General features: G+C 36.0%; 1 protein-coding gene across 4 annotated transcripts in view; it reads right to left on the bottom strand.

Moving 5' to 3' along the window:
• Positions 1-179: 179 nt before the first annotated feature.
• The window catches only part of LOC145261047 (uncharacterized protein C1orf87-like), a 164,131-nt gene continuing 149,363 nt past the window's right edge, over positions 180-14,947 (bottom strand). For all 4 annotated transcript variants that reach the window (XM_080119208.1, XM_080119207.1, XM_080119209.1 and 1 more), the window contains exons 11-12: positions 14,518-14,638; positions 180-468 (exon numbers count right to left, since the gene is read on the bottom strand). In XM_080119208.1, the coding sequence (XP_079975334.1) occupies positions 302-468; positions 14,518-14,638 (288 nt within the window). In that variant the 3' untranslated portion in view covers positions 180-301. The remainder of the gene's footprint in view (positions 469-14,517; positions 14,639-14,947) is intronic.

Here is a 14,947-nt window from a genome sequence, read left to right as displayed (position 1 = left end):
GATCTATTATTTATAATTAATGGTTCTCATGTACATTCTCAAATACACTGGGGGAAGTATGAACCCTCTGACTTTGAATAATAAAGGTAATATATATATTATTATATTGAACTTAATAGCTTTAGTGTAGAACAACCCAGAAAGGTATCGGTATGCCATCATCAGAGACAAACAAAATATTTTTTTTTTATTACATGTGAATTTATTTGAGTATATATACGTATATTTTTTTTAAAGCTCTTGTGGGTAGATGTCTGTGGAGGGGGCAGGGGTTCTGCGATGACATATTTCTTCCATTCTGTCAACCATGAACTCCTCCGAGCGTGGTCAGTAGCTGATGGAGATTGACCTGGCCCCGCTCCATCGATTGAGCCAATGTCTTATCGATTTTCTCTTCTGACAGATTCAAACGGTACAGTTGGTTGTAAGTGCACACTAACTTCCAGACTTCTTCAAGGGGCAGGAAGCCTTTTTTAAAAGAAAAAAGAAAAAAGTCACAAAATTAGAAAATGATTTGTCAGTGTTTGTACAGTGTAACCCGGATATGAGAGAGAGAGAGAGAGAGAGATAGTGTAACCCGGATATAAGAGGATTGGTGGCCTGAGAAGTCTCTTATATTCGGGTTACACTATATAAAATTCTGCTTATTCCTTCCTTAGTCAGTCAACACGTTATAATTTGAAAAAGCACGAATACAATTTTTAAAGGCCAAATTCGCAACTTTTGGCTTAAAAAAGGCCAAATGTACCATTTTTGTCTCGAAAAAGGCCAAAGTCGCAATTTTTGGCTTTTAAAAACGCCAATCTGGCAACTCTGAACAAGAATGAGAGTGACCTCCCTTTGATATTTTGAAACATCGTTATAATTTTTTATTTTATTTATTTATTTTTTTTGTTGTTGCATTTTCACTCCAAACAAGGCACAGTGCCTTTTTGATATAGGTGGCTACTATAAGGGACATAATTACAGGGATACTATGTAGGAAGTTGAGCAGCAAGATGTCTGTTTACATCACACTTGAACTTCTGCATGTCAGTACAGTTAGGAAGTAGGAACCCGGAAGGGAATTCCAAAGTCTAGCAGAAGAAACTAGTCTAGGGAAGGAACTATTAGAGTAGAAGACATTTTGACATCTGGGGATTTCTACTGTGTAGGGGTGGGATTTTGCTGCTTGTCTGGTTTAACGCGGGTATTTATGTTGAGGAGGTAGAAGGGCTTGTAGTTCGTCGGAGCATTCACCATTAAAATATTTGTAAAACAGGAAGAGAGAAGCTGACAGTTTGGAACTTATCAGGTTGGCAACTCTCTTTTGAACCCTGTCCAAGAGGGAGAGACTAGTAGCAGATGCACCAGTTTAAATGTGACAACAATACTCCATACATGGGCGAATGGTGGCCTTGTAGAGGTACAGGATACTTCCAGGTGTAAGTAACTTTCTGGCACGGTAGAGAGAGCCCGCCTTCTTTTCAGCAGCCGCGGCGATGCCCTCATTAATATCTTTGTAATAGTGTGAGAAAGGATCCTGTAGTAATTTAAAGCCACACCCACACATATATATATTGTAGAGAGAGAGAGAGAGAGAGTAAGATGATTCATAATTTATAATTAAAATTAAAAATCTGTTTCATAAGGATTGGTTGGTTGGTTGGTTGGTTTTGTTTTACAGCATATCAACCCATTTCAGGTTATTTAACGATAAAGCAGAGACAAATTCGCAACATCTTTTCTGTGAGATAGAGGTTGCAGGGAAGAGAAAAGGAACATCTCCTTTTCCATTACTAACGATTACTATATTGTCCAATTGACTACTGTGCACTCCTAACCCTTATCCTCGAGTGGTCTCCGGCCTTGGTAAGTGGTTATATCTATGTAAAAAACACAATGTAATTTTAAGGACCTTTTACTTTACAGTTTTTCTTAAAAAAATATAGCAGGTAAGAGGGAAAATGAAAAACAAAGTTATCATAACACGTAAATAACAATGTATACGAAACTAAGGCAAATTAAGAAAGGAATATGGACATATAAATAAAGAGTAAAATCTGAAATGTGCAGTATAGGAGTAAATTATTAAATCAAGGAGGATTTGTTGGTTGGTTGTTTTTGTTTTACGGCATATCAACCCTTTTCAGGTTATTTAAAGCCGAATCCAAAGATTTTGAAGAAATTTTTTAATAGAATATATTTGTTGTTTTCAAATCAGTTTCTATTTAACCCATAGTTGGGATCCTAACAGGTACTACCACTCCGGGTCAGAGTGGACCTGGGAGCAATGGCAATTAATGGGTGGCTCCACACTCCCCAAAGCCTGCAAGCTGGGGCCTCACCACTGGATATAGTTTAAGGTCATATCCAGGACCGTTTCATAAGGAAGAACAAACAAAATCAATAAATTGTACGATCGTTTCGGAAACGATGTTTTTATTGTGATAGACATTGAGTCTTGAACAATAATTTTATGATATAGTTCTTTGAAACAAAGTCTCCTAATCATATATATATAATTATTAACTTATTGTTTAAATATTTTATCTAAATATTACATGCATAAAAGTAAGTTATCCATAATAATGCACGTGATAATATTTAAATAATAAATTAATAATTACAAATAAGACTCTCTAAAAAATGTAGGGGGGACTAGAATGTAAACAAAGGGCAGATAACTCCTCTCCTAAAAGTGCTCAGGGGGCGAAAAGAAAGAAAAAAAAACATACTACAGAATCGCTTATAAAAAAAAATAAATAACAATCTCACATATATATATATATATATATATATACACACACTAGACTACCCATGACCCGTTGGGTCAGTATGTAATATTAGCTATGGAATTAATGTATAAGCATGACACTTGTGATGTAAAGAAAATAGTATTTTTTGACATAACAGAAACATTTCTATGAAAATATATTAAAAGGAAAAAAGAATATAGATAGATTTCTAGGAGTTGTTCTGTTTATAATTGTTTATTTTTGAAAAAAAAAAAAAAAAAAAACTTACATATTATAAGTGGTTTGCCATACTTATAGGTAAATGTGCACTGAACAGATACCATAATACTTAAAGTTAAATTCAAATTTTGATATATCTTTTAATTTAAATGCAAAAAAAACAAAAAACATTTGGGACGCTGAAAACGTATACAGTAAAACAATACGTTTTATTGTCACATTGATTATTTATTTGTAACACAAATTAAAAAAAAAACATATTTTCGGTGTTATCTATTTATGTTGGTTGTGTAGAAGAAAATGTATGAATGTTTTTTAAGAAAGGTGTATTAAAAAATGGAGAATAAATTAAAAAAATATGAAGGCGGTGGGTAAATCGCCATTGTAAAATGCTCTTATGGTTGTCAACGGGTTAAAGTAGATTTATTTGTAAAAAAAATTGTGTTAAAATAATTTAAACGTATTGAAGGAATGAACACTGTAAAAAAAAAAAAAAAAAAAAAAAAAAAAAAAATGCCGAAAGTATTAACAATTGTTTATTTGGATAATTTTACGCAAAAAAAAAACAATTGGGACGCTGAAAGCATACACAGTAAAACAATACGCTTTATTGTCGCGTTGATTGTTTGTTTATGTACACATGCGCAACTGGAAGTCGTAAACCAGATGTTGGGTTACAACACTCGTTATAAGGTCATTTGAGTTTTATAATTATATAGATATCCAGTGATAAATTTGACTTTTTCCTTCCTTAGTCCACACGTTATGCTTAGTAAAGTTTTTGAAGACCAAACTGCTACAAAAAGGCCAAAATCACGAAATTTGGCTTTAAAAAGGCCAATTTGGCAATCCTAGACAATAATATGAGAGTCATCTCGCTTTTATATAGCATCATTTTTGAATATCATTATAATAATAATATATGACAACTGTTGTAATGGCATGAGAGAGGAACCTGTAATAATTTCAATACACAGCAGTTCTTCAGGGAAGAAAGATGTCAATGAAACATTACATACAAAAAGGAAACATTAAAAAGAAACAGGGAAAAGACAGAAAATTGTCTGCCAAGGCGTGCTGGACTCAAGAAATAAATATCACCTCTTACAATGTAATTTTATTATTTGTATTGAACTATGTAGCACAATATTACTTTCTGGGTATTTATTATTTATTAGTATTTATTAATTTATCTCATTTGGGTCAGTTCTATATCCTGTATATAATATTTTGATTGTAGAAATTCTCCTTGTGGGGGGGGGCAGGCTAAGTAAATAACCCTAGATATATCTAAAGGCTTTAACAGGGTTTGCACGGTCATAAAATACGCTTAAATATGATATTTTAATTTGTCCAGATTTCAAATATATTATTATAGAGTCGTCATTTCAAAAAAAAAAAAAGTATTTGGGTGATACTTACGCTGTTATAAATTTTCCAGAAATCACAAGTTTCTAAATTTTTGCAACTTAATGTGTTTTTACTGCTGACTTGGCTGTGGCTATTTTACTTTTGTCGTCATTTCTAGCTTCTATAAACTTTTGTCTATTTGTACTGGACTTATGTCGGATAAGTCTGCCGGATGTATGGTGCCTTTGAACAATGTCAACTGCACAAGAAGTGAATCATGGGGGAGAGTTTGGGTTTGCCATAAAACAATATGGGACATGTATTTCGATTGCGTCTTTGAACCATTCAGTAGCCTCATCTTCACGCTGTTTTGTGGAAGAGAAAAGATAGTACACTGTGGGGCAACTCTGATGTGATCCTTGATGGCTTCCCAGTCAGCCTACTTATAGTACCTTGTCGTTTTTAATAAACTGATTGAGATATATGTGGATATTTGATAAATGTACGAATTCTCTGTGAATTGAAGTCGTAGTTTATGTTTTAAATCAGGAACAAGGTACTAAATCTAGGAGATGAAACACTTCAAAGGAAAATAAATTATGATATCTCCATAATAATTCCAAACTAGCCGAACTAACTGCCGATGATCTTAAATGTATTTGCACAGTGTAATATCAACAGATGCCGCCAAAGTCAGACGACGGGTACTGACCAAGCCTGAAAACGAACGAATATTATCTCTCCAAATATTGGCAGAGGATTGTCAGAGTAATTTATGTCCAATGTTATTAAAAAAGGACCGAGAGTTCAGGATGATTCCTATAAGTATCACAATGCAATCAGCATTCCCGAGTTGGTTAGGGTCAGGCCATTTGTTGATCTTGTCAAGCTGGGAGATAGGTTGGGAACGTAACTGTCCGCAAACAGAGAATGGGATATAGAAAAGCTACGTGTGATGCTACCAGCTCAAAGTCTGTGGAACTAGAGAAATCTAGCCAACTAGCGAGGGGTACCCGGCGTTGCCCGTGTGTTTGGAAATGTGTGTGTGTGTGGTTTTGGGTAAATCAAAACTCCGGGAAGGGGGGGGGGGGTAAAATAAAAAAAAAATGTTTTGGTAGGTAAGTATGAGGATCGAACCAGAACCCTTGAGGCAAAATTGTAAATTAAAGTGTGAAAAAAAAAAAAAGCATGTGACGTTAATCATTGCACCACCGCGACATACCAACGGAAACGTGTTTGAATTTATTTAATTACTTAGATTTGGCAGGTGCACGCTCTAATGACTTAATGGGGTCAACTGTTGACTGTAGAGTAGCATTTCATTAACTGCGGACCGCGGGGGTAGGGAGAAACCTGAAAAATGCCGCCAGAATTAATTATAGGAAAAGGCTTAATCCACATGCGGCGAGCGAAAACTGTTGAATATTTATCTTCCCGAAGTCGAGCAAATTAAATAGACAGGCGAGCTCCATTGACAACTCTGAGATATTATGATTTACATGTGATATAAAAAGTTTTAAAAAGTTGTTAGGCGAGCGACCGCTTCTCTGAAAAAAGCCTTTTGTAGCCATACAGAAAAAGCGAACACACATACAAACATCATCAAGAACATATTTGATCGCTAGTATCAAGGAAGAATGCTGCATCTATGCTGTCAAAGACATGGTTGATTAGGATACATTCGAAGGAGAACGTCCGAGAAAATATAAGTAGTTAATGCTATGCTGCATGTTTACGGACATTTATTCCTTGTCAATTCATACATACCTACAAACATTTTACGAACATTCATCTCCTTGTCAATTCATACATACCTACAAACATTTTACGAACATTCATTCCTTGTCAATTCATACATACCTACAAACATTTTACGAACATTCATCCCTTGTCAATTCATACATACCTACAAACATTTTACGAACATTCATTCCTTGTCAATTCATACATACCTACAAACATTTTACGAACATTCATTCCTTGTCAATTCATACATACCTACAAACATTTTACGAACATTCATTCCTTGTCAATTCATACATACCTACAAACATTTTACGAACATTCATCTCCTTGTCAATTCATACATACCTACAAACATTTTACGAACATTCATTCCTTGTCAATTCATACATACCTACAAACATTTTACGAACATTCATTCCTTGTCAATTCATACATACCTACAAACATTTTACGAACATTCATTCCTTGTCAATTCATACATACCTACAAACATTTTACGAACATTCATTCCTTGTCAATTCATACATACCTACAAACATTTTACGAACATTCATTCCTTGTCAATTCATACATACCTACAAACATTTTACGAACATTCATTCCTTGTCAATTCATACATACCTACAAACATTTTACGAACATTCATTCCTTGTCAATTCATACATACCTACAAACATTTTACGAACATTCATTCCTTGTCAATTCATACATACCTACAAACATTTTACGAACATTCATTCCTTGTCAATTCATACATACCTACAAACATTTTACGAACATTCATTCCTTGTCAATTCATACATACCTACAAACATTTTACGAACATTCATTCCTTGTCAATTCATACATACCTACAAACATTTTACGAACATTCATTCCTTGTCAATTCATACATACCTACAAACATTTTACGAACATTCATTCCTTGTCAATTCATACATACCTACAAACATTTTACGAACATTCATTCCTTGTCAATTCATACATACCTACAAACATTTTACGAACATTCATTCCTTGTCAATTCATACATACCTACAAACATTTTACGAACATTCATTCCTTGTCAATTCATACATACCTACAAACATTTTACGAACATTCATTCCTTGTCAATTCATACATACCTACAAACATTTTACGAACATTCATTCCTTGTCAATTCATACATACCTACAAACATTTTACGAACATTCATCTCCTTGTCAATTCATACATATCTACAAACATTTTACGAACATTCATTCCTTGTCAATTCATACATACCTACAAACATTTTACGAACATTCATTCCTTGTCAATTCATACATATCTACAAACATTTTACGAACATTCATTCCTTGTCAATTCATACATACCTACAAACATTTTACGAACATTCATTCCTTGTCAATTCATACATACCTACAAACATTTTACGAACATTCATTCCTTGTCAATTCATACATACCTACAAACATTTTACGAACATTCATTCCTTGTCAATTCATACATACCTACAAACATTTTACGAACATTCATTCCTTGTCAATTCATACATACCTACAAACATTTTACGAACATTCATTCCTTGTCAATTCATACATACCTACAAACATTTTACGAACATTCATTCCTTGTCAATTCATACATACCTACAAACATTTTACGAACATTCATCTCCTTTGTTAAATCACATTCCATCCTACGAACACTTTGCCTCTCCTAATACAAATTGTTGGTCGTAAATAAAATCGGTTCTCAACCTTCAATATTTGTCTGTCTTTATATGGAGTCAGAATCTACACACTTCCAACGTTATTCATTTCAGGTATTCTTGGTTGTGGCCTCTATGGCATCCTTAATCACCTCCCATCCTTTCCCTACCCCTAATCCTTTTATATAAAAACCTGCAGGCCATAGACTATTGATGTCACATTTGGGCTGGCATATCTGCTACTAGTCTCTCATTCTTGGACAGGGTTCTATTTTACAACTGGGCAATGCCGGGCGACCTGCTAGTTTGTAAATAAAAACCAGAAAAAGGGAGATAGCTTATTTTGAAGAATATAATAAAATTAAAGACTATAAATTTTGGCCAAATGTTCGTTCGTATTTTTGAGTTTCCAGTTTCCGGCCTACTAAGGATCATTTTATATTCCTACTCTTCTAATTTTGTGAGCGTGTTGACGCCAGTGTGTAAATAAAGTTCCAAACTCTTAAATTTCATGTCTTGAAATTGAAGCACTATCGATATCTGATGTTTTCTTTTACTATATTAAAGACTAGCCTGGGTGTTTGGAGGGGTGTTGAGCAGAAAAAAAAAAGTGGTAGTAGGAAGGCAGGAAAAGAATGTGAAAAAAAAAATGTGACGTCTTTGCTATTGCGTCCATCGCCAAAACGGAAGTGGCGAAGGTTTAAACTAAGGCTAGTCAATCGAAAAGAGGTGATGACTTTCGAAAATATTATCGTAAAAAGCGATCCCCCCTCCCTGTAGAAAATTGCCCAGTTGAGGGTGAAGAAATGAATGTTTTTAGCTAATTTTTCGATATTTGTCATCCGAAGGGTCGAGCTTAAAAACGGTACCAATCTCGTGAAAATCCTTCGCCTCTGTCGAAAATTTTAGGCAGACATACATACATACATATATACATACATTTAAACAGACAGATGAGATTTATATTATAGATGAAAAAGGTATAGAAACCAGCATATATATATTAGCAGGCTTGCCAGCATTGCCCGGTCATAAATAACTGTAAATATGATATTTTGATTAATGCAGATTTCGTATTTATTATACTAGCGTGGGTACCCGGCGTTGCCTGGGTGTTTAGAGGTGGGTGCGGGTGGGGGAGGGAATCAAAATATATATATATATATATATATATATATATATATAAAAACAATGTCAAAACTTCTTTAAAAAAAATCGTTGCCCGGGTGTTTGTGTTAGGGGGAGGGGGACTTAAAAAAAAAAAAAAAGTTTTGGTAAGTAGTTAGGATCGAACCCGAATCCTTGAGGTGAAGGTGGAAAAGAAAGTGTGCAAAAAACCTGACACGTTACCCGCTCGGACAACTAAGAGCAACTGAAACACAGTTGAATTTAAGTATTAAAAACAGAATTGACACGTGCCCGCAATAAAAGTTAACTCTGCTGCTTCTATTTGACCTCATTAATAAGGTCAAATAGAATTAGCGGGGTTAACTTTTACTGCGGGGCAGCTTTTGGGTTTGTTTACCCAACTTTAGCTGGTTGTTTCCCCAAGATGTTGGAGGGGGGGACCAGTTCCCCATAAAAAGGGGATTATCCAGATTGAATAGCAAATGTCTGATATAAGGAGTCTGCCCCCACGTTGATCAAAACTGATTGCTACTGGACGTTCCCCTGGTGCAATTGCCAGGAATAATTCTTAGCTTTGAATTAGTTTCGGTTTTATACAAAAAAGCTGAACGAACACAAGACGGGCTGAAATAGCAAGAATTTTGTATAAATCAACGTAAATAAATCTAGACGTGACCTATGTTCGCAAATCGTAGATATTATTATCTAGGGGGTATATAAACACTTCTAAGCGATAGTAACCCCCCCACCAACACCAGGACCGTCGGCGAAAAAGCCTTTTCGAGACATACAAAAATGTGTGTGCCTTTTATATATATATATAGATGATTATATTGCACCCAATATATAGTAATGATTTGAAAGGTAAAAAAAAAAAAAAGAATGACTCGTGCGCCACTACCAAGAATCGAAACCAAAACGACTTACTTTTTCCTTTGGTGTTAATGCATGAGTTATGAAGACATGTTTGCTGCAAGGCTAAAAATTAAAACATGAACCAATAACTATTACGTTATGCATACATATTTGTAATGCTGTCGTTCGACCTTCACCTTGCAAATTCCATATTTTTAATTTTCACACGTTTGCACCAATTTTACCCAGCTAAAACCCAAAGATAAAGTTTTGCATGGGTTCAAATATCCTATAAATTAAGTTTCATGTCTGTAGACCAAAATCTGACAGAGTAGTTTGGCAGGCAAACTTTTTTAAACAAATATATGTACGCATTTATAAATATATATAGAAAAAGGTATAATTTCATTGGACTTCACATTTCTGATGAAATTGTGGGAGCCTTTTCTAGTCTCACACAAAAACACGCGTTCACATCTCAAGCTATATTACTTGTCTTATACATACGCGCACACAAAAATATGCGCGCGCGTCCACACATGCACATATATTCACGTTCGCTAACGTACGCACGCATGGACAACGTCACTTCCCTTTCATAGGAAATCCACACATGCGCAAAAGACTACCGGAAACAATTATAAAAGCAAGAGACAAACTGTTTCCAGCCCTTTTTCCGGACCAGCTCTCGAGCTGAGAGGTTCGACGAACCACCCGCCTCCCTTTTGGGAGGCGCGTGTCTCACGTCCCCTGCGACTATGTATGGGGCACGAGCTAATAGTTCATACGTTTTCTATCTCCGTGGCCTGGATTTACATTTTCTCATTCTCTCTCTATACTACAATAGACTTTCCTCCTCACCAGCTAACAGCGAGAGACGCACACCAAACTGGATTGACTTTCTCCCTTTCTCTACAACAATGAACTTTCTCCTTCTCACCAGTAAACAGCAAGAGACGAACGCGGACATGAACACATGTTGTACCCTTTTCTTTCACTTGTTTCTTCACGAAATAAATCCTAGTTCGTTTAATTCAAGTAAACGCGTTGTTTGTTCCTTCCTCAAAGCAATTCATTTTTCCTTTCCCAATTCAAATTTTTCATATTTTGTACGACTGGTGGATGTATAATATATCCACTAGCCACTACAAAATTATCGGATTGTTAACACGAATCGAAACATGTGTAACCAAGCAGATTAAAAACGGTAATAAAAACGCACACACATATACACTAGATATATAATTATAATTAAATAATAATTGTTCTTTAGACCAACAGATATTAGTGCTTCATGCTTACGCAATTATCAGTGTAGGAGTGACAATTCTTGCTGATGAGAAGATTCGAACCCAGCCACAAAGGGCCACCAAACAATTGCCGAATTTGACACCAGGTGAACATACCAATTAGCGCAATATTCCTCCCAAGAAGGGAATACCGCCCCAAATGAGGAATATTGCTCCCCTAGAGGGTCCCCCGTTGAAGGGGACCTCATCCACCTAAAAAGCTGGAGCAGGAAATGATGGGGTTAGGTTGCAGCCCGCGGAACCCCTGAAAATCAGCAAGGCAGTAGAGCTACCTAAGACGACTCCCGCTCCCCAGAAGATAACATCACAAGGGAAGAAGACCTCACTGGCGGAGGTAGTGATCCACAGCCTGTGGCACTTAGAGATCCTTTGTCCCCAACACCAACAATATAGAGTGTCTGCATGAGTGGAAGTCATGAACATTGCATAAATGCTAGTTGACTGCCTTTTTAGTTATTATTCCCCAAACAGTGCTCAACCTGAAATATTCTTAAAGGGACTTGTTAATTATAATCTATATATATAAAAGCAAAAATGTATGTATGTGTGTTCACTATTTGTGTATATCTGCAAAAGGCTTTTTTCGTCGGCCTTCTTGCTTGGCTCGCTCCTTCTTAAAACTTTTTATATCACGTCTCAATCATAACATCTACGACTTAAGAACGGGGGTCGCGTGTGTATTTAATTTGCCTGGGTTTTACCAGCTATTTTTCCACGTCTTCAAAAAGCGAATGATGGGGCGAGCGAAACAGTAACTGTCTTTCAGCGCAAAACTGTGTGAAACATCACGCCACTTCCTCGCACCTGCATATTTCACTTTATAAACCTTAACTTAACACGCTTATCAATTCCCCTCGTGGCCGAGATGGTTAGGTGCCTGGCTTTTTTACCTTTCGTTTCCACCTTCGCGTCAAGGCTTCGGGGTTCAATCCTACCTTCCTACTAAAATTTTTTTTTTCTTTTACACCTCCAAACACCCGGCCAACGTTTTTGTCTTTTTTTTTTTAACACACACACCTCCAAACCTCCGGGCAACGCCGGGTACACCCCGCTAGTCTATAATATAAATCTCACCTGTCTGTTTAAATGTATGTATGTATGTATGTATGTATGTTTGTATGTCTGCCTACAACTTTCGACAAGGTGACGGATTTTTACGAGATTAGTATCGTTTTTAAGTTCGACCCTTCGGACAACAAATATCGAAAAATTATTGATGCCTTTACACTGAACTGGACACTTTTCTACAGGGAGGGGTCTCTTTTTTCGCTGATATTTTCGAAAGTCATCACCTCTTTTCGATTGACTAGCCTTAATTTAAACTTTCGCCACTTCCAGTTTGGCGATGGATGCAACAGCAAAGACGTCACGTTTTTTTTTTCACATTCTTTTCCTCCTTTGCTGTACGGGTTTGAGCCTACCTGCCTACTGGCACTTGTTTTTTATGCTCTGCTCACATCTCCAAACACCCGGGCAATGCCGGGCAACGCCGGGCACCCAGGCTAATTGAACAATAATTATCACATTGAAATCGAAATAAGATCCGGCACAATTTTGCCACAATGACTCATCAGATTCAATGTCGTAACTAATGCATAAATAAATAAATACAGTACTTACCTGATAGCTAAATGTTTTGGTTTCGATTCTAAATGATGGTTCCAAAGTTAAATTTCTTTTTAAAACTTTTAGAATCATTACTATATATTAGGTACAATATAATAATCGTTTTATTTGAATTCATCAGATTACTGTTCTCATCTTGATTGTGATTTCCACAATGTTTCCTCAGGTGTATATTGTCAAACTCATGAATGTTTCTGTCAAACTCGGGAATTTGCATGAAATTTCGAGCAGAACTTCACTTCACAGGGGTAGCATGCTCTTGTTCTATCAGTTATATATTGGGTACAATATAATAATCAATAAAGAATAAATAATAATAAATACGAAATCTGTATAAGTTAAAATATATTTAAGCATATTTTACGACCGGGCAATGCTAGACGGCGTGCTAGTATATGTATATATATATATATATATATATATATATATATATAAGATAGGTATGTCAGGTCATGTCATATGCTACTGGTACCATGTAAACCAGTACTACCTGCCTCATGATCGGATCACCAGCGACTAAACTGGTTCCCCATCAGACTTGTTTGGTGAGGGTGGCTAGTCTCCCTGAAGGATTAAAAACAAGAACTTCCAAAGGGCGAATTAACCCTTTTTCTGGGTCAACGGCCAACTAGCACTGTGTGTGTGTGTGTGTGTGTGTGTGTGTGTGTGTGTGTGTATATATGTGTGTTCGGGTGGAGAGGGCTCCCGTAAGCCATGGTGAAGGCAACCTTTCTAGGAGAAGCAAATCTCTGATTTAAAAAACCATACAGTGGGAGACCAGTACCCGCATTAAGCTGGTCCGCAGTTTAATTTGTTGCTGGCTATCTTATTCTTGCTTGTCGCTGGATCTCAACATTTTGAACTGAGAGAGAGACTTAGCTGTCGTACAAAGCTAAGACTCTGTAACATCATCTTTGTATAGATACTCCCTCAGGCATTTGGGCTCATGGACTTTAAGTGTCTGCCAAGACGTTGCAATCATCATACAAAGATTGATATTATCAGACACGGTCTCTCTCTCTCTCTCTCTCTCTCTCTCTCTCTCTCTCTCTCCCTCTCTCTCTCTGTCAACTGATGCAACACCCTCTTTGTCACCATTTCTCATATATTATATCAACATGACACGGATGATTACTTTCTTCTCCCCATCTATTTCCCAAACATTGACGTTATCGTTTTTTTCTTTTCTTTCCTTTCCCTTTATAAAACTCAATCATGTTTTGCAAAAATAAACAAACAAAAAAAACAAACAATTTTCCTCTACAAACGAATCAAACCAAACACCATGAATAAATATTTGAAAATCTAAAGAACTTGAAGCATAAAATCCTTTATTAAAATTACCAGTTCTCATCTTGTGTATGACTTTCACAACGTTTTGGTCGATGTAACCTCCGACCTTCTTTAGGTGTATCTTGTCGAACTCGGAAATGTTTCTCTCGAAACCCTCATGAAGTAAATAAAGGGTTCCATTCAAAATTCCGTCCAAATTGCCGAGTTCGACGGAAACATTGCCGAGTTCGACGGAAACATTCACGAATTCGACAGAAGCATTCCTGAGTTCGACAAGATACACCGGAAGAAGGTTGGAGGTTACATCGACCGAAACGTTGTGAAAATCACACTAAAGATGAGAACAGTAGTCCGATGAATCCAAATAATATGAATAACCAATCGTCATATTCAAAATTCAGAAACGTCATAAAATTACCCGATTCGACATAAAATTTCCCCACTAAATATTTCAACTGTTCTCCTTCTCTTTTGCCTGTATGCATTACCCTTTATCCTCGAGTGGCTTTTAACCTCCATGCCTTGTAACTCGTTAATAAAATAATAAATAAATTACCGTTGTGCTCTATGTCTTGCTTATACAGAGCGTTTGCTAATTTCATGAAACGGTCGAACCACGGCTCCATTCCTTCGTCCAAAGGACTCGGGACTTGCGACTTCAATTTGTTAATGGCTTCCTAGAGGCAAAAAGAAAAATATATGCTTTGTCAGAGAAACAATACGTTTTTTTTTTTCAATTACAAGTAGAGTTATTTCCCTTGAACTATATTCAAGTTATTTCTTCTGAATTATACTGGCCAACAAGAGAATCAACTCTTTCATTCAAAAATATTTTTAGGGAAAGAGTTTTGTTTGAAGGCTATATCAATGTGGTTCACAGGAAACACCTTAGTATATAAAAGAATAATGACAATATTAGAAGGAATTTTCGACAATTTTTTTTTTTATGCTTATTTACCAAACTACAACATCCTTCTCATTATTTT

This window comes from Euprymna scolopes, chromosome 37 (genome assembly GCF_053919585.1).
Source record: "Euprymna scolopes isolate OS-2025 chromosome 37, ASM5391958v1, whole genome shotgun sequence".
NCBI lineage: Eukaryota > Metazoa > Mollusca > Cephalopoda > Sepiida > Sepiolidae > Euprymna > Euprymna scolopes.
Note: the sequence above shows the minus strand (reverse complement) of the source record. Positions and strands in the feature narration are given on the sequence as shown.